The sequence below is a fragment of the Chelonoidis abingdonii genome, chromosome 6, assembly GCF_003597395.2.
Source record: "Chelonoidis abingdonii isolate Lonesome George chromosome 6, CheloAbing_2.0, whole genome shotgun sequence".
Classification (NCBI taxonomy): domain Eukaryota; kingdom Metazoa; phylum Chordata; order Testudines; family Testudinidae; genus Chelonoidis; species Chelonoidis abingdonii.
Window position 1 is genome coordinate 39,936,517 of NC_133774.1, and position 26,040 is coordinate 39,962,556.

General features: G+C 38.5%; 1 protein-coding gene across 1 annotated transcript; it reads right to left on the bottom strand.

Annotated features, from left to right (window-relative positions):
• Window positions 1–638: 638 nt before the first annotated feature.
• On the bottom strand, window positions 639–18,671 carry ELOVL7 (ELOVL fatty acid elongase 7). The gene is made up of 7 exons (XM_032801196.2): window positions 18,579–18,671; window positions 13,590–13,780; window positions 10,473–10,553; window positions 9,603–9,659; window positions 6,248–6,353; window positions 2,245–2,381; window positions 639–1,002 (listed from the first exon to the last, which is right to left on the bottom strand). The coding sequence occupies exons 1-7, from the start codon at window positions 18,640–18,642 to the stop codon at window positions 793–795; spliced, it is 846 nt and encodes a 281-aa protein (XP_032657087.1). The 5' UTR covers window positions 18,643–18,671; the 3' UTR covers window positions 639–792.
• Window positions 18,672–26,040: the final 7,369 nt, after the last annotated feature.

Consider the following 26,040-nt stretch of genomic DNA (forward strand, 5'->3'; position numbering starts at 1 on the left):
AGACAATTTTGAATAGTATGAGGTAAGATTGTTATTCTACTTCAAATGAATTGATCACTTTTTTTTGACTGGATGTTAAATCAAAAAAGAGTTTTTATGGTTATAATGTTCAATTAAGTAAAAGACAAACATTTTTAAAAAGTTCATTAACTTACATCATTTTAGTAAAAGACTTTATAATCCAAAAATCCATCTTTGTTTTTTTAAACACACTAATCTACCAAGGTTTTATTTAACTTACATTCTTTAATATGGTACAGTTTATACAAAAAATATGAATGTTTACAGGTATTAACTATATTAACAATGTGTTTTAGTCTGTATAAATTATGCATGTAACAATGATTTTTCATGGTTATTTCAATAAAATTAAACTACAGTTTCAACAGCTTATGATTTCAGTTAAAATGAATGCTCTTTATACCTTTTTGTAGTGCTCAAAGTATTCTGTACTTATCATACACATTTTCTTAAAGAAGATCTTTTTATTTATATGCATCTCACCTGTAAGAATGCAATTAAATAGTCATTTCTTCTAGGCACAAAGATAAAATTTCTCTAGATACGTGCAGCAAGGCACTGAAAACCTGCAAATCTTTAATCAGAAAATTACCCCTCCCCCCTTCACCCTGCAACATCAGAAACCCAAATAACTTATTGTAAAAATACAAGTCCTGTTTTGGAAAAACATGAAAAATGTACACAGTGCAGTGCGCACCTAAATATCCTGATTGTCAAGTAGTACAAGTTACTGATCTGAGATGTACACATTTATATAGATGAGATATTGCTTCAGTGATCTTTGCTTTTGCTGATTCCGTTTTTCATAGTCTTTGGTGGTCTCTGTCCCCTGGTGTAAGCATGATACCAGAAGTGGAGAAACAGGATTAAAAACATAGAACCATAGAGCCAAATAATGAATATGAAAACTGGATATGGGTATGGACAATCATCCATAAAGTAGATTTGTCCTATGTGAACTGTAACCATAAGAAACTGAACCTGGAGGAAACAGACAAGGAAAAATATGCTCAGTTATGCAGTATGGTTTTAAAAAGTGTAAAAAGATATACTAGAGAGAAGTTTAAATAGCGGTCAGCATAATGTGCGCGCATACAAAAAAAGAAGTTGGTGGGAAATATAATTTGTGTAGTCCTGTAAAACTCCACTCTCCTACCGCATCATGGTACAAGGATAGGGGAGTAGATCCATATCAGGGAGACCAGGGAAGGAACTCTTCCTACCAGTCACAGGGAAAGGCCTGGCTGGAGCTATTTTCAAGGTGGCACATTCTCAGAGTGATTGATTTTGCCACCTCTTAAAGTTGACTAGTTCCATTGACTACTTGCATAATAATGTGGTAAACTAAAAGTATTAGGCCATTGAGCAGAGGCATAAACAAACTTCTCTTCCTATAGAAGATTTTGATAGTTAGGGATTACATCTGTTTAGTTTAGTTTAGAGAGGAAACAAAAATGGTAGCATGTCTAAAGTATATAAAACAAAATGGCAGCCAAAGATATTTAAAAAGGTAATCAAATTGATAATGGTTTAAAAAAAATTCCCTTGCTTTCCCCTTTCCACACTACAATTTATCTGTAGAACTCAGGGCCACACAATATTGAGGCACAGAATTTAGAAGGGTTTTTTAAGAAAGATTGTCATATGAAAATCGTAATGCTCAATTACAATAGCTATGATAAAAATGCTTCAGATAATTTAGTTGTTTCTTAATAAGGTCAAATCCAAATTAAAGAGATGATATCAACTTCTGTAGACCCAAATGTTTACCTTACTTTAAAGGAAGATAAATCCTAAGAAATAGTCCTTGTAACCTTTTTTTTTTTAAAAAAATTTAATACTGTTTCGCAAAATTAGTTTTAAAAACAAAGAAACTTTGTTCCTGGTGAGAGTTCATACTTCAATGGTTCTTAAATGGACAAATAGTTCTTTATCAATACATTTAAGAGTACAAAGCAATTAAATACACTGAGTACCTATAACTCCCACTGACTTCAAAGATAACTGTGGGTTCTCAGAACCTCTGGAATTCAGATCAACAGATTTTATTTACACACTTGACTAGTCTCATGATTTTACTGAACTCAGTTGAAAAATTAAGGTAAAACTCTTTTGTGCCATTGTAAAAATAATTCTTAACCACGTTCATAGGAGTGACATTAAGAACTCACTCACAAACAACTTGATTGACTGCAAAAAGTCTGGCTCAGACACAATACTCACAAGCTGTATAGAGGTCATGTGTTTTTTCCACCACAAGTATTTATAATAGGCTGGTCCCAGTGAACAGAGCCCATAGTAGCTGTACATGATGACGTGCACAACACAGTTTAACAGAGCATGGAATGTTCCTAACCCACCTGTAAAATAATAAAAGATTGTTACATCAGTGATCCTAAAAAAACCAAACCTGTGTCGAGCTACCAAGCAAGGTTTTTGCCTTGTGTTAGTTAAGCAGAAAACTAGATAAAAGCATGAGGCTCTGTGTGGAGGGGTCTCCGACTTTCACTAGCACATAAAATACAAAGATTCAAGTTAAGCTCTGTAGTCACCAACTCTAAAAGATTTCAGCGGTTCCCTTTCTTCTCAGCAAATGCTTATGTAACTATTTTAGCTAACACCCTAGTAAAATGCTGCAATGTTTGTAAGTCAATTTTCCAAAGCTGTAATAAAAATGTAATTAGTCTAACTGAATGCAAACAAGTTTTTTGTTAGTGTCTTACATGAAGGGGGCTCAAACACCTCTGCAACATCACCCCTCCTGCTCTCTCTCTTTTCTAGATCCCATAATTGGCTTTTCATGAGTCCAGGAGCAGAAGCCATATAGCAATCCTACCTCTAGCACTTAGAGGTTCCTGTAAAGGTACTACAGCTCAAGGTTCTACTCTCTGTTCTTTTGAGTCATTCTCTGGGGACAGCTCCAGAGGATCCATGTTCCCAGGACCAGGCAAGACCCAAGGGGCCAAGGTGTGGGACCTCAAGATATGTGACCTTAACCGCCCATGCAACCCTCAAGTTTGGGACCAAACCCATTAAATGGAATGATAATGAAGGAACTCGTCATTGAGGGGAACCATGCAGATATTTCCTTCTCCAGAACCCTCTCTCCTGCTCAGTTTCCAATAGGGTTAAATTATCTTGGCCATAGTAGTAATATTTAAGAAGTGAAATATAAATACAGCTAGTCAAAAAATGGTTTATATAGAGAGTCGGAGAGAAAAATATTTTGATTATTATTAGGGGGAGGGATAACTCAGTGGTTTGAGCATTGACCTGCTAAACCCAGGGTTGAGAGTTCAATCCTTGAGGGGGCCGTTTAGGAAACTGGCGTAAAAATCTGTCTGGGGATTGGTCCTGCTTTGAGCAGGGGGTTAGACTAGATGACCTTCTGAGGTCCGTTCCAACTCTAATCTTCTATGATTCTATGGTGGAAATTCAAATACAAAACATTCTACATTTCCAGGTGAGAAATCCATGAAAAAAAAACTTTTAGCAAAAAAATAATTTGGTTGAAAGCCCAATTATGTATCAAAAACAGCTTCAACTAGCCCAATTTTAAAAATAAATGTTTCCTTTCTTCATGATTAGAGCAGTTAGTGGAGCTTTCCCCCTCCACAGATGACCATCATCGGTTTTAATTGAAAATTCTCTCTAAAATCTTGTGTTTCTAGGTCACATATTCCCAAACAATTTGACTGCTTTTCTGAGACTAATTTATTTACTTTTTTACGCTGCATAGTGAAAATTCATGGAAGAAGCCTCAAAATGAGTTACTAAAAACATTAGAAAAAAAGCTACCTAGGCAACATTACAAAAATACTGTTACACAAGAAAGTCACTGCACTGCATAAAAATGGCTTTCAGTTCTCTGTCAGGTCATAAGAAGAAGATCCCCATCTCTTTACAAACTCATTTGGATGATTTGGACTAAGAACAAAGCCAGAGGGCTGGGCAGTAGACAACATAATGCTATTATTTAAAGGAAAAAAACTAGGAAATGAAATACAAGATAAACAATTCTTGGAAATTATTTTAAGGCATCAAAGAGAACATTTGGAAAGATTAGTTTAAAAGACAGCCAAGAAATCTTTAAGAAAGAAACAATACTCTAAGGTTACATGAGGGAATATTCGACTTGAGTCCAGGGCCGGCACTTCCATTTAGGATTGGGGGAGGGGGCATTTTGCTGCCCTCGGAGGCAATTCGGCGGCGGGGGGTCCTTCCGCGCTCCGGGTCTTCGGCAGCAGATCCTTCACTCGCTTCGGGACCGCCGCTGAAGTGCCCCGAAGACCGGACGCGCAGAAGGACCACCCCGCTGCCAACCAGGAGCACGGAAGGACTCCCACCTAGGGCACCAAAAACCCTGGCGCCGTTCCTGCTTGAGTCAGTAAATGGATCTCACACTTTGTGGAAAGCATTTGCCAGATTACCACATAGGAGATTTAAGTCTGGAGATGCCTTGTCATGGAACAAGTGCACAGCTGGTACACCATTCTGAAGCCCAGCTAACTGGCAGGAAATTAACATTATGGGTAATGTAATCTTTTTGAGGGGAGGTACTGTTAAGTGCTGGGAAAACCAGATTAATGTGTTTTATATTAACAGATCTAAAATGGTCTGATTTGTAAACAGAGGAAGGTAACTCCAGTTTTAGTACTACAGTACCACTAATTTGGGGAAAATGATGCAGTTCAAAACATGAGAGTTTCTTTATATATTAAAAATTGGACTCAAACCCTGAAAATATAGCAATCTGCACATTAGACAACTTTCCATGGAATCCATGCAAAGCTTTTGTACCTCTTTCAGGACATATATTTTTGTATGCGTGCAACTAATATACGCAGGAGGGATTAGGTAAGCAAAGGTTCTCTCCTTCAATTAAGCATCAAAGCTGTGGGAAAAACCAATGACAAGGAAGATGGGTGAAATGTTGCAGAAAAGGAAACTATGCCCAGACAAGTACTTCTGTTGTCTCCACTGATTTTTCAACTAGTAACCCCTTCCGGACACTCCTCTCCCCCCGCCACCCCTGGAATAAAATCCCCCACCAGGGTTCCAACAGGCTTGCATTCGCTCTTCAGGTTGCAGGCTACACTGCAAGCGAGGGGTATGATTCCCCAGCTCACGTACACATTTGCAGTAGCTTGATGAAAGCTGGCATGAGTATAGAAAGTAGCATCACTGTGGTACAATGGGCAGCAGCGCAACATAGCTAACATGTACCCACTATGTTCAGGATGCTTATACTCTTCATGGGAAGCCACCCGACACTGCATGTCTGGCCACAGTAAGGTTACTATTTATATGTGCACTAGCGCTCATCAAGCTACTGCAGGTATACGTATGTGAGCTGGGGAACCATGCTCCTAGCTCAAGATGCAGCCTTAAATCCGTTACACTGTAAAGCCCCAGGTTAGAAAGACTATGCATTCTACAAGCTTCTGATGCAAGGATCTCTCTGGATTTTTGTCATTTCTGCTCTGTGGAGAGATTGTTGAGGCGAGCGGAGGGATTTATAAGGTTAGGGTAACAAGAGAGTGTAAAGACCAAGATGAGGGAAAAACAGCAGGTGGTTTTCCCAGTTTCCAAACATTTGGATGCTATCTTTTAAGTTGCTGGCCCTCCACAGACAGATATCGCTATATCTAACTAGCTCTGGAAAAGTTACAGCATTATCTCTGGCTACCGTTCTGCTCCCAGTCAGAGGGATAGTCAGAAATAATTGCAACAAAAACTAGAATAATTTCTAAATAAAATTAAGGCTATAGAGAGAAAGAATGATGAGAAAAAAAAACTCTGTCTGATTAGATTTGTGTGTTCCAAGGGACAATGTCAACATGAAATCTACTCAATTAATTTTTGTAGTAGTTTCAATAATAAAGTACCTGTCCCATAATTCCCCTGCTGGGTTTTACAAACCACAGCCTCCCCATTGGTATGCCATCCCCTCTGGCCATAGCTGTCGCCTACCCCAGCCCCAGCAAGAGGGGAAAATGACTACACACAATGTGTTGTCTAATGGAAGATTTCGCCCTCCCTTATAATCTAGTTCAGGTACAGTAATCTTTGGGCATTGCTTGTAACTCTAGTAGATACAAATTATGACTAAGTAATTTTTTTTTAAATTGACAGTGTCCATTTGAACATGTTTTTCATTTATAGAGAATAGAGTATGGAGGTTTTACTATGGCACATATATTATAATTTTAGCTCTCTTGACTACCTGCAGCAAATTTGACTCCGAACCACCAGGTCCATGGCATGATTGAGTGATGCAAGACATGCAGGAATGTAATTTGGCCCTCTTTCTTTCGCAGAACAAAAAAGATCTGAAATAGTTTTAAGAATAAGAGATTAGAAAAGTCACATGTGAAAGTAGTTTGCAGTTAGTTGTATGCACAAACATAGGTTGGTCAACACAGTACATTAAAATTCTTTGCACTTATGTTGATTTTATGTACATGGAAATTGAAAATCAGCCCCTCAATCTGTCACTCAAAGGCACTGAATAATCTAAACTTCTATTACAAATAATGCAAGCTGCAGAAGATCAGCAATTCTGATCATCAGTTCAGATGTCTCAACTCCTAACTCCATGCTCAAGCCACTAGACTACAAGCACCTCTCCTTCAAGGACTCTTCATCCACAGTACAGTAACTCCTCACCTAAAGTCATCCCAGTTAAAGTTGTGCAATGCTCCACTATTACATTGTTTGGCTGCCTGCTTTTTCCACAACTGGCAGCCTCCCTATGGCCTCCCCTCCCCCCAGCATCTCTCACCCGCCGGCAGACCCTGCGGATCAGCACCTTCTCCTTTCTCCCCCACCTCCTACCTGTGGTAATCAACTGGCTTGCACCATTTAGAAGGGAGGGGGAGAGAAGCGAGGACACAGCATGCGAAGTAAAGGGGGAGGAGGTGGGAGGAGAGAAGAGGCGGGTCAAGGGTGAAGGCTTGGGGGAAGGGGTGGAGTGGATGAGCAGAGGGTTGAGCCCCCTGTCCCCAGCAAAGTCAGTGCCTGTGCTTGCAAAAACAGCAAGAGGAGCAGCCAGACAATCCCCTCCTCTTCCACTCTCTGACTCCACCACCTCAACCAAGCTTCATACTCAGCAGTGATGATTGTAATATTACACTGTTCCTTTAAAATTGTTTAAAGCTTATACAGTACCTGTATTAAATTGCTTGTTTAAGCATGTATATAATGCCTTTTTTCTGGGAAGGAAAAAAAAAAAAAAAAAAAAGTTTCCCTGGAACCTAGCCCCCCCCATTTACATTAATTCTTATGGGGAAATTGGATTCGCTTAACATCATTTCACTTAAAGTCACATTTTTCAGGAACATAACTACAACGTTAAGCGAGAAGTTACTGTAGTACAAAACCGTTTACATAAGATATTTCTAAAAAAATATTCATACTGGTTCAGTGTTTCGTCATCGTAGTGGGGGTCTGAAAATCAGGCCCAGGTACCCCCTATGCTTCAATTTCTGATCTGTATAAGGGTTATAATGAAAATAAAAATAAAAACTATTATTAAAATAAAAAACTTCACCTTTTTAAAGCCCCTGTGATGTATGAATAAAACATTAAGTGCAAAATTGGCAAGCTCGTAGGCAAGGTTTAGAAAGAACTGAAAGCAAGAGACAAGTTTGGTTTTCAACATATTTAGTGAGGAAGTCAATTCCAGATGCAGCAATCTAAAAGAAAGTAACACCCATTTTATAGTGGCCAATTACTGGGAAGTAACTTAAGAGTCCACGACCTGAGAATGAGAATGTGCAGGATGAAGAGGTGGATATGAAATCAGAGAGTTGAATTAAATAAATCCATAGAGTCCTGAAAGGCATTTTTAATACATTCAGGGATGGCTACAAAGCCAGTGAAAGTAATGGAGGATGCAGGAAAGATGGCACCAATTCCAGGACTGAACTGTCCAGCCAGAGTATTTTAGACCTCTTGAAGTTTTGAGTATAACAGGTTGAGATGAGTATTGGAGGCAATTGAAGAGACAGGATGATTTAAAGATCTGACTTTAAGGCACAGAAAAGGTACACAGAAGGCAGAAAAGATTAAATCAGAACCATCATGTAACTAAAGACAGACAATCTAGCACTTGACATGTTAAAAGCACTACAGAGACAACAACTGCCCAAGGATGTGAAAAGGAAGGTGGGATAGTACTGAGAGGGTTGAAGGTGGATATTCTCTATGGACATAGTGCTGCCATAGTAAATGTCCATCAATCTGCCAAGGAAAACTGTTAAGGGAGCAAAGGGCAAAACCATTCTAAAAGTAGAATACAATAGATTGGAATAAATGTGGGAATGAGAAGAGTAGAGTCAGATGGTAAGAGCAGGTAGAAGATGGCACCCAGAAAGAGGGGAATAGAGTGGTCACATGTGACAGAGAAAACATACATACACGACTGTTTTCATGTGGCTAGAAACAGTAAATTAAGCAGCACAATAGAAACACCAAAGTATGTTGCCAAAGTTTCAAGCAATTAAAAACTTTCACAATCAAACTAAAAAGAAGCTGAGATATAGGCACCTAAATAAACGAGAAGGCACAAGGGCAACTATACAAACTAGAAGGATTCAGATGAAGAAAATAACTGTTCAGATCCAGGACTAATTGAAGATCACCAGTCAGCAGATAGTAGAAAAGAGAGGGAGGTCACTCAACTTCCATTTCCAGCATTCCTGGTCCCTCCAACAGGAGATCTGAGATTTAGTTAGTTGGGCCTTAGAAACAGACCAGAGTGTCAGATTAACATTGTGTAACTACTCATGACTGCCAGGATGTGTACTTTAAATTGAGGCAGGTGGGTACAGTTGGCTGTGCCAGACCCCCAACTGCCAATGTTTGAGAAACAAGAGGGAAAGTTGTTGGGGGAGGAAATGGAGGAAGACTTGAAGCATAACCAGCACTTGTTTCCAGCCCATCTACCCTAAATGAGTATTTCCCAGGATAGTTTAAAAGAGCCATAGCATGCTATCATTTTTAGAGACTTCCCATTGTAACTAATAGGGAGATATGCTTAAAAGTTTATGGTACAAAAATACCTGAAATGTTTCTCCGCTCTCACTGTTATCCTTTACTAACAGATTGAGTTGATTGAATATATGCAGGGCCAGTGCTACCATTAAGGCGAACTAGGCGGGTGCCTAGGGTGCCAAGATTTGGGGGCACCAAAAAGCGGTGCCCTCAATTTTATTTATTTTTTTATTTATTTTTTAACACAGCGGTTCCTCCCCAAGCGTGCGGTCGCTGCTCCACTTCTTCCGCCTCCCAGACTTGCAGCGCCAATCAGCTGTTTGGTACCGCAAGCCTGGGAGGAGAATTAGAGTGGGGGAGGTATGCTCGGGGAGGACACAGAGCAGAAGTGAGCTGGGGTGGGGAAGTACTGCACGGCTCCCCGGGGGGGGNGAAACTTCCTTGCACCAGCACGGAATACATGAGGTCTGATTAGTGAGCAAACAGAGTAAAGCTACTGTATGGTCCAACTGCTATAAACTCGAATGTCCTTTTTTCTCTATGGAGATCACACTATTTACCAGGTTGGGTCACTACATACTTACAGTATCTAATAATTCAATGAATTTGGAGAAGTAGTACAGCCAAAAAGTCCGAACCATCTAAAAAAAAAAAAAAAAAAAAAAGAATCCAAAAAATACACAGGGTCAAGTCTAATGAAGTCATTAGAACATCAGTCTAATTTGTGTTTGTTTTCTTTAAAAACAAGGAAGCAAAACAAATGCCTTTTCAGCCTCAGGAAACTTTAAAATGTTGAACTGAATAAGCAAAAACACACTGGATATATATATAAATTAAATAAACAATTTTAATGAAATCTGAATGTCACACAAGGCATGTCAAGTCTACACTTTATTTTTTATTCAAATGTTTTAAGAAATTATATAAATATGCTGAATCCATGAGTCTCTATCAAAACCTTTGAGTTAAAAGCTGCTTTTCCATAAAAAGAAAATTTAGGGAAAAATATTTGATTTTGAGGCCAAGCTTTATAAATATAGCACAATATATCATGTATTGTATTAAGGGCTTGTTTTGTTTACAAATGTATGTACTCCTAGATAGAAAAAGGTATATCAAATCTAGCAAAAAGGTTCTATTTCTTTGCAAATCAACATGTTTGAAGGGTTATATGAAGCAAGGAAAATGTATCTTTCTTTAGAAAAGAACTGAAGAACAAATAGAAAAGTTGATTAATATTGAAGATTTAAATCAAGGTTTCCAACTGGTGATTTAAGTCACTGATTGAAATCAATCCACCCTGCTAGCATATGTTGCCGCCAACATCCCTTTCATCATCCTTTATAGTCACTTATGTGCTCTTCATTATGCATCAAGGCATTTTCATTAAAAGCATTCCAAAAATATAAAAAAAGTTAATGTAGCATAACAATTAGCTTCATTTGGTTACTTACTCTCAGAGCTGTAGGTGACCTCGAGTAGTCAACAAGGTCACATCGGAATGAATAACCTGTGGCCCAACCAGACATAAGAAACTGTAACAAGGAGAAGGAGGAGAGGAAAGATTTACTTTATGACTTGAGAAAATTCATTAATTTCAGTTGACCTTAATAATCGCATAATGGTTACAAAAAAGCCTGTGCATTCAGTCAGCTTGTCAGCCATTATTTACCTCAATGTGGGATGGCAACACTATTAAACTCTGCTGCTGTAGTACTGTAGAGAGATTTGAATCTCATAACTTGACAATATGAATGAGAATGTCAAGTATACCCACATCAGCGCACCTAAGCCTCAGTGCCACAAAAGAAATAGCTGCTCCCTCGAACAGACATTAGATCAGTGTCTCTCTTCTCACTATGGGAAGCAGTTGATTGAAACAAAAACTATCCCCCCCAAAAAGTGAGTATTGGTATTGAATCCAGGCATTTCGATACATAAGATACTTTTAACGAGTCAAGTACTAACACAGAACCACATTTTTATTATTTAGAAGTTAAGTAACTCAGTTCTTCACAGATTTTCTACAAATGGAAATACAGTCCATGCAGGACCAGGGATTTCAGCTAATTAAGTCTTTGTATTACAATTTAGCCTGTTCAGCATGTACTTGTGACTGGCCAACAGTGTAATAAAATAATATCACACCATGATGAGGAAATCCTAACAACAAGAATTAACATCCAAAAGTTACTATGTACAAATTGCAGTTCCATTTCTATGTGGACATTTGTCAGATGTCCCCCATGCACTTAATGATTTTGGCCAATCACATGCTAGGTTGAACTGCACATCGTTTCTTAGATCTATCTGCAACAAGTCCATAACAGGGGGCCCACAAAAAAGGCAATCCAAAAATCCAAAAAAGTTTTTACCAAACTAAATAATGTTCTGCTGTGGGTTTCCCCCCCTCCATTTACAACATCCGGTAGAACTTCAGTTTATATGCATACAACCTCTATTTCAGCAACTGTTTTAGTGAATTTGGTTGTCTGTAGCCAACAGAAGGGGCTTGAGGCTAGAGAAGAATCAGCGCTGGACCTCTTTTATTTGGTACCACAAGTATCTCAAGTTCTTGTCAAGAATATTTACTCTGCGATACAAGTTAGACTATAACTGTCAGAAGATATGGGGAACGGTCTAGAGATCACATGCAGATGTACAGTATCCGTGTAACAGGTGTTGCATCCAATACTCCTTCTATTACTATATTAAAACTCAGCCAAGAGCAGCACTGTAAATATTACACTTTATTTGTGTCTTCTCTCTTCCTAACCCCCTGAATCCCAGCCAATACTATAAAAACTCCACTTGTGTTGAATGAATATTCATTAATCTATCATAATTATCCATGCATGTATAATAGGAAAATACCAAGTTTTCCTGGTAGGGGAAGAGTTGTAGTTTCAATCAAACATGACTTGAATAAGACGAGTAAAAGATTACCCATTTAACAAATCAGATGCTGAAACCAACAGGATTTCAAACATTGTAAGTGAACGTAATACCAAACACACCCACAAAATGGCTTATAGCCAGTGAGGAAAAGAATTAATTCAATCTGGTATACAGTATCTATGCATTCTTTTGTGACATTTTAAATGAAGGCTTAATGATAGGCAAATCAAATATCACGTTAGCGTCAAAAGTGAATGAGGCAAGTGTTTATTTTTTAAAATATGCCTAAAAACAGGACAACCCTAACAAGATCTGTGGAAGCAGGAAGTGCAAAAGGAAAGCATGCTTTTCAACCTTCTTTGCATTTATGGTATTGGGCACAACAATTATTAGCCAACGTTATCAGTTTCTTTTTGAAAGATAAACGTAAAGACTTTGGAGCACCGTTTTTAAAAGCAAAAGCTCAGTCTAACACATTATGAAGGTTATGGAAACCGGGTTAACTGAAGTACAGCCAATTTGGCAGCAGTATCTGAAAAATTCCCTAACCAGTACGCCAAAGATGAAAATAGCTACCACAATAGTGTTGTTTCAGCTGGTCAGTTGTAGAAAACTATCAGGCAGCTGCTTGTAGTATTGCTAAGTAGCCACAGTGGTTTACTGTCCCAGTTTAGTCTCTTTAAACTGGAATTTCTTTAAGTGTGAGAGAGTTAACTCTAAATGACTATTTGTAGGTGCACACCATGCACATACAGAAATGTATTTTCTCGGTCATTAAACCCAATGCATCTCACTTGATCACTGTCTAATAAAAATGTTCTTTTCTCTTAAAAAGCCTAGCTTTTTGTTGAGCCACACCCTAGAACTCTTCTAGGAAAGGTTTTATTGATTATTCTAAATACCTTGTTTTACATGGTTTGAGACCCTAGACTAAATTTTGTAAATAAAAAGGATCATTTACAACATTAGGAAAGTGTGATTGTGCAATTTGAAAACCAAAAACTAATTGAAGAGGATCTTGCACTTAAACATTCCCTGTGCAGTGTGGAAAATCTCAACTTATTCTATCATGTGGCAGCTGCAAAAAGTAAGACTATAAACAAAGCATGCAACCTGCCAGTCTAGTTCTACCTTCCTCACCCAAAGAAGTTCAAAAACTAAAAATCTAAATACTTTCCAGGTTTTAAATCAAGGGTTCTCAAACTAGGGGGTTGGGACCTCTCAGGGGTCACGAGGTTATTATGGGGGAGAGGGGGTCGTGAGATGTCAGCCTCCACTTCAAACCCTGCTTTGCCTCCAGCATTTATATTGGCGTTAAATATATTTTTAAAAGTGTTTTTAATTTATATAAAACACTCAGAGGCTTGCTGTGTAAAAGGGGTCACCAGCACAAAACTTTGAGGACCACTGTTTTAAAGTGTTCTATTATAGTCTAATATAAAATATGCAATCACCCTCTTGACTGTGTGTTTAACTTTCATTTAAGTCATTGTTAAATTTCTATACTTTGTCCCAAGAAAAATGCCAAATGATTTTTCTTGAGGAGGTTCTCTGTCATCTATTATGCTAATTGTCACAAATACAGTATCCAAAAAATTACATAATAGTAGCTGAGCTAGCTGAAGAAAAAAGTTAAACAATTTATAAATTATAAATTATAGAGAAATACTTACTTCATAAGTCATATACACTGAAAGGGCTACCACACCAAAATTGTAAAATGCCATTATCTGCCTGAGTTCAAAAGGTTTTCGGTTTTCCATGAGTTTTGGTCCCAAAGAAGTGACAAAATAAATATAAGCTCCAATGATAATAGTCTGTGGCACAGGTGAAGACATGAGTAGGAAGCCTTCCACTCTTGGATCTAGAAAAGAAAAAAAATCCACAGGTTATAATGCTTTTTACATCTACATTAACTTAACATCAAGGATATTATTTTGTTAAATTCTTGATTAAATTCTTTTCTTAAATTGTTTCTGCTTTCACTGCTCAGGTTTTAGAATCACTTATTAGCTTTGGGGTTTTATAACTTGCTTTAACAAGATTTAGTACCTCCAGGGTTGCTAGCTTCTTCATAAACCAACATTGGTCTTTGCCAGATTCTTTGGAATACCACTCAAGGTAAGTGATTAAAGCCACTGCTGCCCTTGACCACAATCTCTGGAGACCAGAGGTCAGTTTCTTTCCATTCATCACGTGGCAGTGATTTATGCTCAGTTTAAGTCTTCACGTTCAACTCAAATTAAAAAAAGGACATTTTATTGGCAATGTAGAGAAAAATGTTAATATTAACTCAACTACACTAATACTATAAATTGCACCACTAACCAGGCACAAGAGTCTTACAATTAAAGTTTACACATGTGGTCGCCTTTATGGCACACCACATCATCCTCAGGTACAACTGGGTGTTCTGTCCCACACACTAGTACAGATAGTCATTAAAGGATATTGCCTAATTCCCCACTTCCAATCTCATATGCATTGTCAGGCAATTCTCTGTCCACACCTTGAAGAAAATTCTGGGCATGCTGGCTAAGCAAACCTTGCCTAACAGACTCATATGTAATTCTAAAGTTATTTGCCCAGATAGAGTCATCCTTCACATACTCCTCCCTCGCTAAGATAAAAACCAACAGAAATCTATTAATAGGTACACTTTGCAGATTTATTGATCCATAGATGGTAAACAGAGTTCACATTCCCTCTCCCCCTTGGTCTTTGGAGTTTGTTTCACTCAAGTTACCCCTTAAACTCATCTGGCACTGAGAGTTAGGTCCACTGCACGTATGATATTTGTAGCATTCCTTCCAAGACATTTTTGATGCCCACTATTGGTGCAACTGAGTCTTCCCAGCAAAGGTTTTGGTCAGTGGGAGTCTGCAGGGCTTCCAATTAATCTGGCTATGGAGTGACTTTCAAGTTGTTTGCTGGATGTCTTTGGTATGAAAACTCCAGTTATTGGGTGTTGTCAATTGGAGCCCAAGTTTTGACAAAAACTTTAGAAGCAGAGTTTTCACGCTGAGAAGAGTGTCATATCATCACTCTCCTCCAACATCCATTCAGACACATGTCCTAGATTAGACCTGATGCCCCCCACTTGCATCAATCTCCATCCCATGGAAAGTATGCATTGTCACAAGACAATGAAGTTCACAAGCAAAAAATGGAAGAGGTCTTGCAAGCAACTGATCCAGGCTGCGTATGAGTGAAATTAAACTCCTCTGGGAAAACGTGACCATTCTTAAAGAACTTCAAATTGGGAAAAGCCCCTATTTTTAAGAACTTTGTCCCTTCTTGAGTTTAATCATACTTGGTTTACTAGTTTGGAGAATGGCTTTAAACCTGGAAGTTTTAACCAGATGATTTGACCCACTACCTACCACTGTAGGGGCATAACATAGTGCCTGTTAAATCTTGCAATTCCTGAAAGTTGTCCCCACCCTCTCACAGAAATATTTACTTTTGCACAGGGATTGGTGGGCCCAGAGTTGAGTCTGCATGGTAAACAGGGAGAATTCACATTAAAATTATCCATATGGAAAAAATGCTGTGAATCCCTCCCCAGGTAGCTTACAAGGATGTTACATGCTGTGTCCAGAGTTGCTCCATACAAGCTCCATTTCCCTCATTGACATCGGTTGGAGCTACATTCAAGCTTTTGACAGTGACATTATCATCATCTTTTTAAATTCTGGATCATCATGGGGATCTGGAAGGCTTGACTATTTCTTCTTCACTAGGAAGTGTAGTGACTTGGTTAATTGTTTTGGACCCCTGCTTTTATCAATCATCTTTTGGGGGGTTGTCAAACAGATAGTTAAGGGTTAATGCCTCTTCTACCTGTAAAGGGTTAAGAAGTTCACCTAGCCTAACTAACACCTGACCAGAGGAACCAATGGGGGAACAAGATGTGTCAAAAGGAAGGAGGTTAGTTTTCCTTTGTTTAGAGTTTCAGTTTCAGCCAGAGTGAAAAAGATCAAGGAACCAGCCTCTTATCAGAGTAGTAATTTTAGAAAGGGATAAATAGGTTTATGTTTATTTTCTTTGTAACTTGTCTTGGTACCATTAAGGGAATTATCAAATTTGGGTATTCTTGTGTGTATTAAGGTTTTACCCAGGGGAACATCCTCTGTGTTTTGAATCTGTTGTCCGTGAGAGTAGCTGGTATGCTAATCTCTCCCAGAGGGTTTTCTTTTACCTTTCTGTTCTTTCATTAAAAGCCTTTTTCTTAATACCTGATTGGTTTTTTCCTTGTTTTTAGATCCAAGGGGGTTGGATCTGGATCCACCAGGAGTTGGTGGGAGAAAGGAGGGGGGATGGTTAATTTCTCCTTGTTTTAAGATCCAAGGGGTTTGGATCTGTGTTCACCAGGAAATTGGTGAAGTCTCTCAAGACTACCCAGGGAAGAAAAGTAGTGATTGGGGGTGGTGGCAGCGATACCAGATCTAAGCTGGTAATTAAACTTAGAAGTGTCCATGCAGGTCCCCACATCTGTACCCTAAAGTTCAGAGTGGGGAAGGAACCTTGATAGGGGTTGTTAAAAAAACCTAACAATACCAACATGGCTTTTGAATTAGTATTCTGTTGCTTTTGTGGCTTGCTGTCATATTACTGGGGTGAAGTCACGAATCCAGACCTTCAACTTACTGTTGCAATGTTTTAAAAGAACTGCTCAATTCTCCAATTTATTTGCTCACATTTACAAAGCATTATTCAAGTGCTCTAGGCACTATAAACACACACACATGGCAAGTAATCAGAACTGTAAGAGGATCACCACACCCTCACAACAAGCCACTCCCTTTCACCCACTCCACCAGCTCCTTCCCAATAATCCCTCTGCCGCTGCCAGGGAGAACAAACGTCTTTATCACATCATGATGCAAGACATCATATCCAAGCTCTGGCAGGCTATGGGGTGAGCAACTCAAGTTCCAGAGTCAAGGATTCTTCAGCAAGAGTGCCCTGCCAAAGATCCATTCCATTTTAATCACAGAGCTGTTATCTTGAGCACTTATCGATCCTAGCTGCTATGATGTTGCATAAGGAGAGAAGCAGCTTTCAGGTAATCCATCCAAAACCCAACTATGTAATGTGTTTATGGGTCAAAAATAGCACCTCAATTAAATGCAACTCCTCCTGGGATCAATTAACTCCTTAGTGTACCCCTATTCCAGTGATGGGCAGCAGAACAAAACCCTAACACAAGCAGCATACAACATTAGCATGGAGACTTTGTCTCTGTCGTTTCCTTCTGGGAACCACACAACCACTTGTTAAAGAGCTCAAGTATTTTATGTGGTCTTGTTTCCTAACAAAGCAGTTTTAAATTTCAATACACACAATCAGAACCTGACAAACCATATACACTCTTAATACCTTACTACTCAAAAGAGAATTAGAAGTCTCCACTAACCCACCCAAAATCCTGCATAAGGCTGCTATCTTAACACTGCAGAAGTCAGAGTGTTAGATGAGAAGCTTCCATGTTAGCTTACCAGGCTATTAGGTTCTCTTGGTGCGGTATTTGCATCTTTACTTCATGGCATATTTTTAGGGTGAAGAAGAACTCAGTATGACACCCCTGGCTCCAAATGAAGTTTTTCCCACTCCAGGTCTGTACTCTTACAGCTGCTCAGCCTACATTGTCCTTATCAACTCCTTGTTCTCATCCTCATCATCTGCTTCTGGAGATTCATCCTCCTCTGGTCCATCAGAGCTTTCCTCTGGGCTAGCATCTCCATTCACTTTCAACTTGCCCTCCTGGCACCAGCTGTGCCCAGTTCCCATTGATGATGGGGAAAAAGCTTTCAGCTATGGTACTAATCTGAACTCATTCATCCCAGTCCCAGATGTACAGCATCTTTCAGCCATTCATATTGACAGTGAATTTCTGTTCAGATTTCACCATATTTGTCCAGTTCAAGGCAACGTATGCTTTATAGCCATGGTATTTTCCATTGCCTGCATCTAATTTTATAGCTATGGAATTATGAAAAGCCAGGACATTCAACACATACAAGTTCAGAAGAGGAACTAAGCAGATATACAGCACTATAAAACTTTCACAGTAAACCACAGAATGATTTATATACTTATTCCTGAACTTTGTTAAGAGTATGAATACTCTCTTTCAAAACAGGAACTTGATGCAGTGAATCACTTACAGGAGTTTTCAACATACGATAAATCATCAAGGTTTACATTTTCTTTCACTTGCTACTTTAGTACCAGAAAGAGCAAAATACATCACTTTGTAACCCAATGCTTTAATTCAGTTAACTAAGAAAATGTAATTCCATTTATAATTAAATAAAATTCAAGTTTTAGACTGTCCCAGTACAATTTCAAAATGTAAAGTGCAACTCTGCTGATAGTAGAGATCTTTGTAGGAGAGCCATTCTGTACACACAGTTTCTGAAGTTTTAAATGCTTAGCAAATCAACTTTTGTAATTGCAAAATTTACACCTCTAAAGTCTGCATGACATTATACTACTTTTATTTACAGTTAGGCATGTGAACATTTAGCTTGACAACTTAGGTGTCATTAGAGGAAGACAATGCTATTTTAAGTTAGCAATACAAAATTATACTTAACACAACTCCACAGCTGTTGAAAAGCCTTAAAGTTAGTGGACATTAGGATTTATTGACTCACCAGCATGTTTAATCCATTCATCATAAAGCAGTGCAGCTTTTGACGTCAAATTGCCAAAGGCCATTTTCACTGGGATAAGTGGATATTATGACTTCTCCTGCAAAAACACAAACAAACTTTTTTAATCTATGCTGGCAAAGATCAAGTATTCTTAGTGAAAGATTTTCAAAGGTGCAACAGTCTGGAAAACTCATCACAGTTGTTGGAACCAGGCCTCTAAGTTAAGCACCTGGAACCAGAGTTTGTTAGATGGCTAAACCAGCTTTTGACAGGAGCAACCTCTTCTGAAGGCACAGAAAGATGATTTTCTTCTTTTGGACTAATTCATTCAAAGTTGAGAAATTGACTGGAAGTTGAAAAAGCAGCAAAACTTACATTTACGCAATTATGTAATATTATAGTACACCTGCCCACTTAGCAAAAAGATATACCAAATCTTGTATAAAGGCTCTGTTTCGTTGTAAATCAACATGTTTTAATAGTTATATCAACCAATGAGAATGCACCTTGCTTTCAGAAAATAACTGAAATACAAAGAGAAAAGTTTATTAAAATTCTCTAGGACTATGCTGAGTGCCACTTCTTAAAGTGATTTCTCTGCCATCACTCTGACCCTGTCTCAAATCACTCTTTACTGGTTTCCTCTCATACCTCTGCCCCCTCCTTCAATGTCCTACAAAATGTCATTTCCATCTACATCTCTGCTTTAATTTTCCTCCCAGTTCCTCGTATCCTATATTGATTTTTGAGCACCTGGAAGCATGCTAGGTTCTTCATCACAGGAAGCAGAACTGACACATTCCTTCCCCCAGAGACCTTACAACATACTTTCCTCTCGACTAGTCTCGTACTGCTGGCTTACTCTTCTTTGCACTTCCAGCTTTGTATCTTCTATCACATTGCTTCCTATGCCTAAAACTACCTTAAATTTCCTGTTTTGCAAAAATTCTCCCTTGGCGAATTTCTCCTCAAAAGCCCAGAAATACCCCCTCTGCCTTCTCCTCCTCCCCAAATCTCTCCATCATCTACCCTTTCCAGAATAACTGACCAATATCACGTCTTATCTTCTTCTTGTCCATGTTCTTTAGTGTCATCTTTGGTGCAGGGATTATATTAATCTCTCTTTTTAAAGTGCCATGTTTATTTACAGTTACATAAGTAACATTTAATAAAAATGTCTAAAAATAAGTGTAATGATATTTAATTGTGTAAGTGCCTTATTTATTCATAGCAGCCATCTGAGAGAGTACGTCTATGCAGTAGAAGCTGCGCATGGGCTAGCCTACCCAAGCTAGCTTGAATCCAGGCAGCACAGGTAATGATCGCAGCAAAGACAGCGCAGCATGGACTTCAGAGTGGGCTAGACAGTTGAATATGCGCCCAGAATCCATGCCAGGCTTGTATGACCTGCACTGAAGCTATTGCACCCTGCGCTAGATTCAAGCTGGCTCGAACAGGCTAGTTGTACGCAGCTTTCACTGTGCGGACATGCTCTAAGACATTATATATTAGATATTTCTTGCACCTTAAAGATCCTGCAATCTTATTCTTTGGATGCATCTGTAACATGAATGCTGACCCAACAAGACTCTTGTTATTGGCAACAGAGATTATCAGTCTAATATTGGAGATCACTTTAAAGAAGACAGGGTGAAGGTATTTTTCCTTCTCATTTCTAGACAAACCAACAAAAATAGTCATCAGGGTAAAAGTTCTGCACATTGCTGTAAACCACATACTGTACTGAGCCACTGATCATAATTATAGTTAAGACTAACTCCCAACTGCTCACCCCAAAAAAGCAAAAACAAAAGACACACATAGAGAGACTACAACGCAGAGGATTGTCTCACAAATCCCTAGGAAAGGCTGTACATCATACTGCTGAGTTAACAAAAGTAACTTTCTATTGTAGCACTAAACTGAACTCTGATGTCAATTTAGGCTCCCAGGCAAATAACTTGTATATAGAGAACTGCAGAGATAGTTCAGAGCGTGCAAATCTTTTAAACTCAAGACTCATCTCACCAACCACCACCAAATGTCACTGTTTTGCTTTGTCTGCATGTGTAGATGAATCAATTATTAGGTAAATTCTACCACCACCATTGATCTCTACTAGTCTCTTAATATTTATATGACACTTATAGCGCACTGTGACTCTAAGCATATTGCTCCACTTACGTAAACATGGTTTGCTTACGTGGACAAAACAGTACAAAGCCCTAACCAAAAAAACAAATGTGATATAAACCAGGGGATAGAACCAAGTGAAGATTCCTCTTACTACATTACAGGTCAAGCATAAGCATCTGCTGCCCTCAGCAAAACTACTATAGGTACATCCTCCACAATTGTAGCTGCTCTCACCAAGCCCCAACCGCTGCATTCATTTACAGCTGTAATACATGCACATACAACTATACACACAATCAGGTTTGAATTCATCTTACCTAGAATTCTATCCTGTCCAACACATTCACAAAGTGCATATTTTCAGATCAGTATGCTCTGTTCTCTTAATCTTTTAAGAAGTATGATGTTTTACAAAGCATTCTAAGCTATTATAAAGGTGACCATTATGAGAAGGATAGGGACATGAAAGTGGTAAGGGGTAAAAGCCATCTTCTTTCTACTCCTCACAAAAGAGGAAGAACAATGGTTTCTTCCTCTTTGGCACCGGCTATCCAAGCAAGGGAACAGAATTTTCCTACCAGAGACACATTACAAAATGTGAACATCCCTGCTGTCTTGTCTGTAGTTTTGTGGGATACAGCAACACCCAACACAAACCCTCTCTCTTCTGAAGCACTGAGCCCACTACAAAATTCTTAAAGACTCTAGTAAAAACACAAATTTGTGTGTGTTCTTATTTTCGCTCTCTCAGGCGGTGGGAGGATGGAGGGTAGGGAGGGAAGAGAGAAGAATTGCAAAGACTTTTATACTATTTACATTAATTAAAATTATTAAAAAGCTTAAGTGAATACTTATCCATTTCCATTTTATATGAACACTATATTAATATGCAAGTGAAGGATACCTGCGTTCGTAATATGCCAGATAACTATTTGTGCTTCTGTTAAACCAAATGCTATCATCTTTTTTGGTACCCAATGAACATGGTTTAAACAAACAAAAATATGTTACTCAAAATCACGGTACATTTAAATTTAGCAATGCCTTAAAGAAAAAAGAAAAAAAAAGTCACTCATGCATACTGAATTCATAGCATATCCATAGGCTATCTAACACAATGGAAATAGAAACTTTATTGCAACACAGATTCACTACAGTCATTAATTCGTATAACATTTTAGTAAATTAACAAAGATTTCAATTACTTTAAATGGGAACTTAAGAAGCCATAGCACATGGTAAATAGCTGTTGCTGCCGAAGTGGTTGCCATTTATACTGTATTATTTTTGCACTAATACAAACACCTCTTGTTCCAACAATTGCATTGTAACTGTACACATCATTTATATTCATCTTGTCAACACTGTTTTAGTTATGTGTTGGGAGCTAGTGAAATAGTGTGTCTAGATTTAAATGGTCTTTTATATGCCTGCTAAACACTGCAGCTAAGAGCAAGGGTTTGGTTTTTTTAACCTGGAAACATCAACCTCGGAGTGCTTTTAATATATACCCTCTCACCTACACAACGAACGTGCAGTGGATGAAAACATTTCTTTCCCACCCTCTTCAGTCCATTCCAATGGCAAAGTGTCTCCGTCCTGGTCCTGGCCCTGGCCCTGGCCCTGGCCCTCCCACAATGCTGGACTGAACTCTGTCCTTCCCTCTGTTCCATAATTTAAAAACACTTGGGTAGAACTCAACGCTGCTGGGATCCCTGTGGGAGAAACTGAAGCAGGGCTCTTCTCATTCAAAGTCCACTTTGTTTCTAGCCTAGCAAACAGGCAGGGATGTGACTCCAGAGCAGTTGCTTAGCTATTTGGAAGGCAGCAGCCTGACAATTCAACTACTCTCCAGAAGGGAAGGAGAGGCCAGCTGGAGAGCAGCCAGCTGCCCAGAGAGTGGGCTCAGCTCCAGAGCAGAAGAAAGAAAGAAACTGTTCAGCAGCAGGTGGGTGAGCTGCTAAATGGTTGAGCAACTAGGGTTGACCCAGATGTCGAGAAATGGTAATGGGCTGAGTTTAAGATGTCATATCACATGAAAAATAGTAATTAACAAAATATAACATTGGGACTGAAACAGAGTTACGTTTTCCTTAACGAGTCAAACAAGGTCACCAAACCACCTTGCAGGTTAAAAGGCTAAAACAACTCAATATTATCAGATCGTAACCACCTACCCAGATTCAAGGGATTCTCTGTAGTATTACAAGGTCAAGGGAAAGGAAATCATTGTCTGCCTAGGCTACTAGTGGTCACTTATTGTTGGAGGAGTTGAAACACAGTGAATTTCATATAATGATAGCAATGAAACCAAGACTGTGAATTAAAGTTACATGGCAGAAATGGGTTTGATTGGAAGTTGGATTGCAATGCGGATTCAACATCAAGACGAACTATGAATAGGTCAGGGAAAGAGAGAATGAACATACTTGGCAGCAGTGCTTTTGCTTAAATTTAGAAAGGCTTTTAGGTAGACCTTAGATTTCATAATGCGTAGCTTTAATTTCTCTCTAGATTTTTTAAATAAGGTAATGGTTATTTTAAAGGTGACTTTGGAGCTAGGCAGTCACTAGAGATAACCAATGAGAGTAATGGTAAAAAACAATACTTCTGACCTTTAGTAAGGAACAGAAGTTTGGGCAAGAAGTACCTGGCCTGACTCTCCTGGTCAAAAGGCACAGGCCAATATAATGCCCATTCCCGAAAGGTGATGCTAGGACAAGAGGTGAGATAATTTGGGTGCACAGGAAAAGCCTAGCAATCATCAGGAATAATAGGAATAGGTAATCTGAAGGTCAGATCAAGTAGTATGAGACTGGAGCAAAATCTTTCAGTGTTATAGACTTCAAAGCAAAGCTGAAGAAGTTTTACTCAGCAGTAAACTTAAAATTGCTGGAACAGGTGGGAGATATTACAAAGAGATGCTACAGTCTGAGGCAGAAAAAAATACAGTAACACTATATTCAAAAAAGACTAAATCTTCACAGAAAATTACTTTGCACGTATGTATCACTTTTAAGCCGCCAATGGACTACTTGTTAAGTGTTGAATGAAAATAAGAAAAAAAAAAACCCCTCAGATTACTGCCTCTTCAGTTTTTTAAATAGTCTGTGTCCAATTTCAGAGTGTTAGCCATGTTAGTCTGTATCAGCAAAAAGAATGAGGAGTCCTTATGGCACCTTAGAGACTAAGGGTATGGCTACACTTGAAATTTCAAAGTGCTGCCGCGGCAGCCCTTTGAAGTGCGAGTGTGGTCCCAGCGCTGCACGTAATGCACATCCTCTACAGTTGTAGCTTGCAGAGCACACTGAGGATTTACAGCACTGTATCTTGCAGCGCTCAGGGGGGTGTTTTTTTCACACCCCTGAGTGTGAAACTTGCAGAGCTGTAAAGCGCCAGTGTAGCCATGGCCTAACAAATTTATTTGGGCATTAGCTTTCGTGGGCTAAAACCCAGTGTAATTGTGATATTTTAGCAGCACAGCCAAACCTATCAGCAGATATTTTCAGAGCTCTGTAAAGCTGGCTAGCTGGAGGGAAGGAAGTAACTCCTATACAATGCTTTTCTCTAAACTTCTTATGTAAGAATTGCATTCCCTGCCTGATAATACAAAGATTCCTAGCATGACACCACCTTTTTATTATTGAGCCTTATGTGGCACTAATTTGCCTGTCTTTTCTATTTGAAAAGGTATTCAGGGTAACCAGCTCTCTATCCCATCCAGGGGTTGACCTCAACTTTAGTTTTACCACAAGTAAAGTGCCTAGTCTTTGCTGAATCTTTACCTCAGGATAGCTCAGACCCACTAGTTACCCCAAGGTAATAAAACTTTTTTTTTAAGCAATGAAGATGAGGCTTGTGTAACATTAGTGCTCTGTGTTACTATCACAGGCAGCAGAATACATGTGCACAATGGCCCTATGACAGCAGCCTGCATATACAGCATGAAGGGTACTGAGATAGTAGTCAGTGCATAATTGCTGTAATATAAGTCACAATTAAATTATCTTTATAAGTTATCTTTTACAACTTATGCCATAGATATAAACCTTATATCTTGATCTCAAAATGTAAGTTTATTTTTAATAAGGCTATTTAATTAATTGATAACTGGATCTATTCTACACCTTAAAAGGTGCTAATTACATCAGAACTTACTAATGAATTTTAGGTATAGGAGAAACGTCTGTATAGTGCTTTAGAAGAAAGGATAAAATAATTACTTTTAAAAAATAAAAGCACTGGGAGTTTTATTTAAATTGATTTTTCTGTATATGTTGCTAGTTCTTCACTTTCACCCCATTTTCAGTTCAAAATTACTGAAGTCTATGTCTTGTACTTGTTTACTACTTGTTATTTACACAGAGATTTGAAAATTCAATCTATTACAAGGTGGTATTGGTTGCAAATATAGCACGAGCTAAAATGTACATGCATGACCTGAACAAGCTACAAATGGCAAAGCAAACCTTAGTTAGGAGGTCATCTTCTGATGGAAGTTTCTATCCAAGTGCAATTATTATAGTTCAATTAGCATGATGAAACTTAGCAAAGATTACTGTAATTAGAATCATTGGCATGCACAGATTGCTCCCTTTTTAAAAAGCATTAGCTAAGAATTTCTGACATTCTTTATTTAAACAACCCACGTGAAAAATATTTGTCATTCTTTATTCTCCCTACATAACAACATTCAGTGGAAAAGTGCTACTAAAAATATATCTTTTTTGAAATAAATTAAAAATACCTCACCAAGGGAATTTAAACACAAATATTTGCATCTCCATGGTAAATGTTTGGGCTTTTTCACAATCCAATTGTTTGGGGGAGGGGGGGAGAGAATTCCGCTACTCTGTTGAGTGAAAGATCCACACAACCAGCAGAACTTACTATACAAAGCAGACATACACTTTTATCATCTCTTTCAATGTCAAATATTTGTATTACCATTGTGTTTTAAGGCCCTAACAAGGATCAGTGCCTCAATGTGTTCAATGCCATACAAAATGAAAGATGCTTTCTCTGTTCTTGAGAATTTAGAATCAGACGCCTTGATCCTGCAGACCCACATGGGCCCAGATAGAGCCCAACAGAATTCAGTGGCTTTTGCAAAACCACAAGGGTCTACCCACGTTGATTACAAGATCAGGGCCTAAGGGCAGCAATAATACTTACGTTTTATGACACAGGTGCAAATTCTGATGTTGATAGTGTCACTTGAACGAAAGAGCATAGTCATATGCAAAGGACAAAGGTCAAAAGGCAATTAAATCTTAGACACTTCAAACATTCTCAGCATTACCCAAAAAATATTAACTTCACCTTT

Coding starts and splice junctions, on each gene's coding strand:
- ELOVL7 (XM_032801196.2), bottom strand. CDS start 18,642: ATGGCCTTTGGCAATTTGACGTCAAAAGCTGCACTGCTTTATGATGAA. Junction 9,660..10,472: donor GGTCACCTACAGCTCTGAGA/GTAAGTAACCAA, acceptor TTTTTTTTTTAG/ATGGTTCGGACTTTTTGGCT. Junction 2,382..6,247: donor CGGAGTCAAATTTGCTGCAG/GTAGTCAAGAGA, acceptor ATTATTTTACAG/GTGGGTTAGGAACATTCCAT.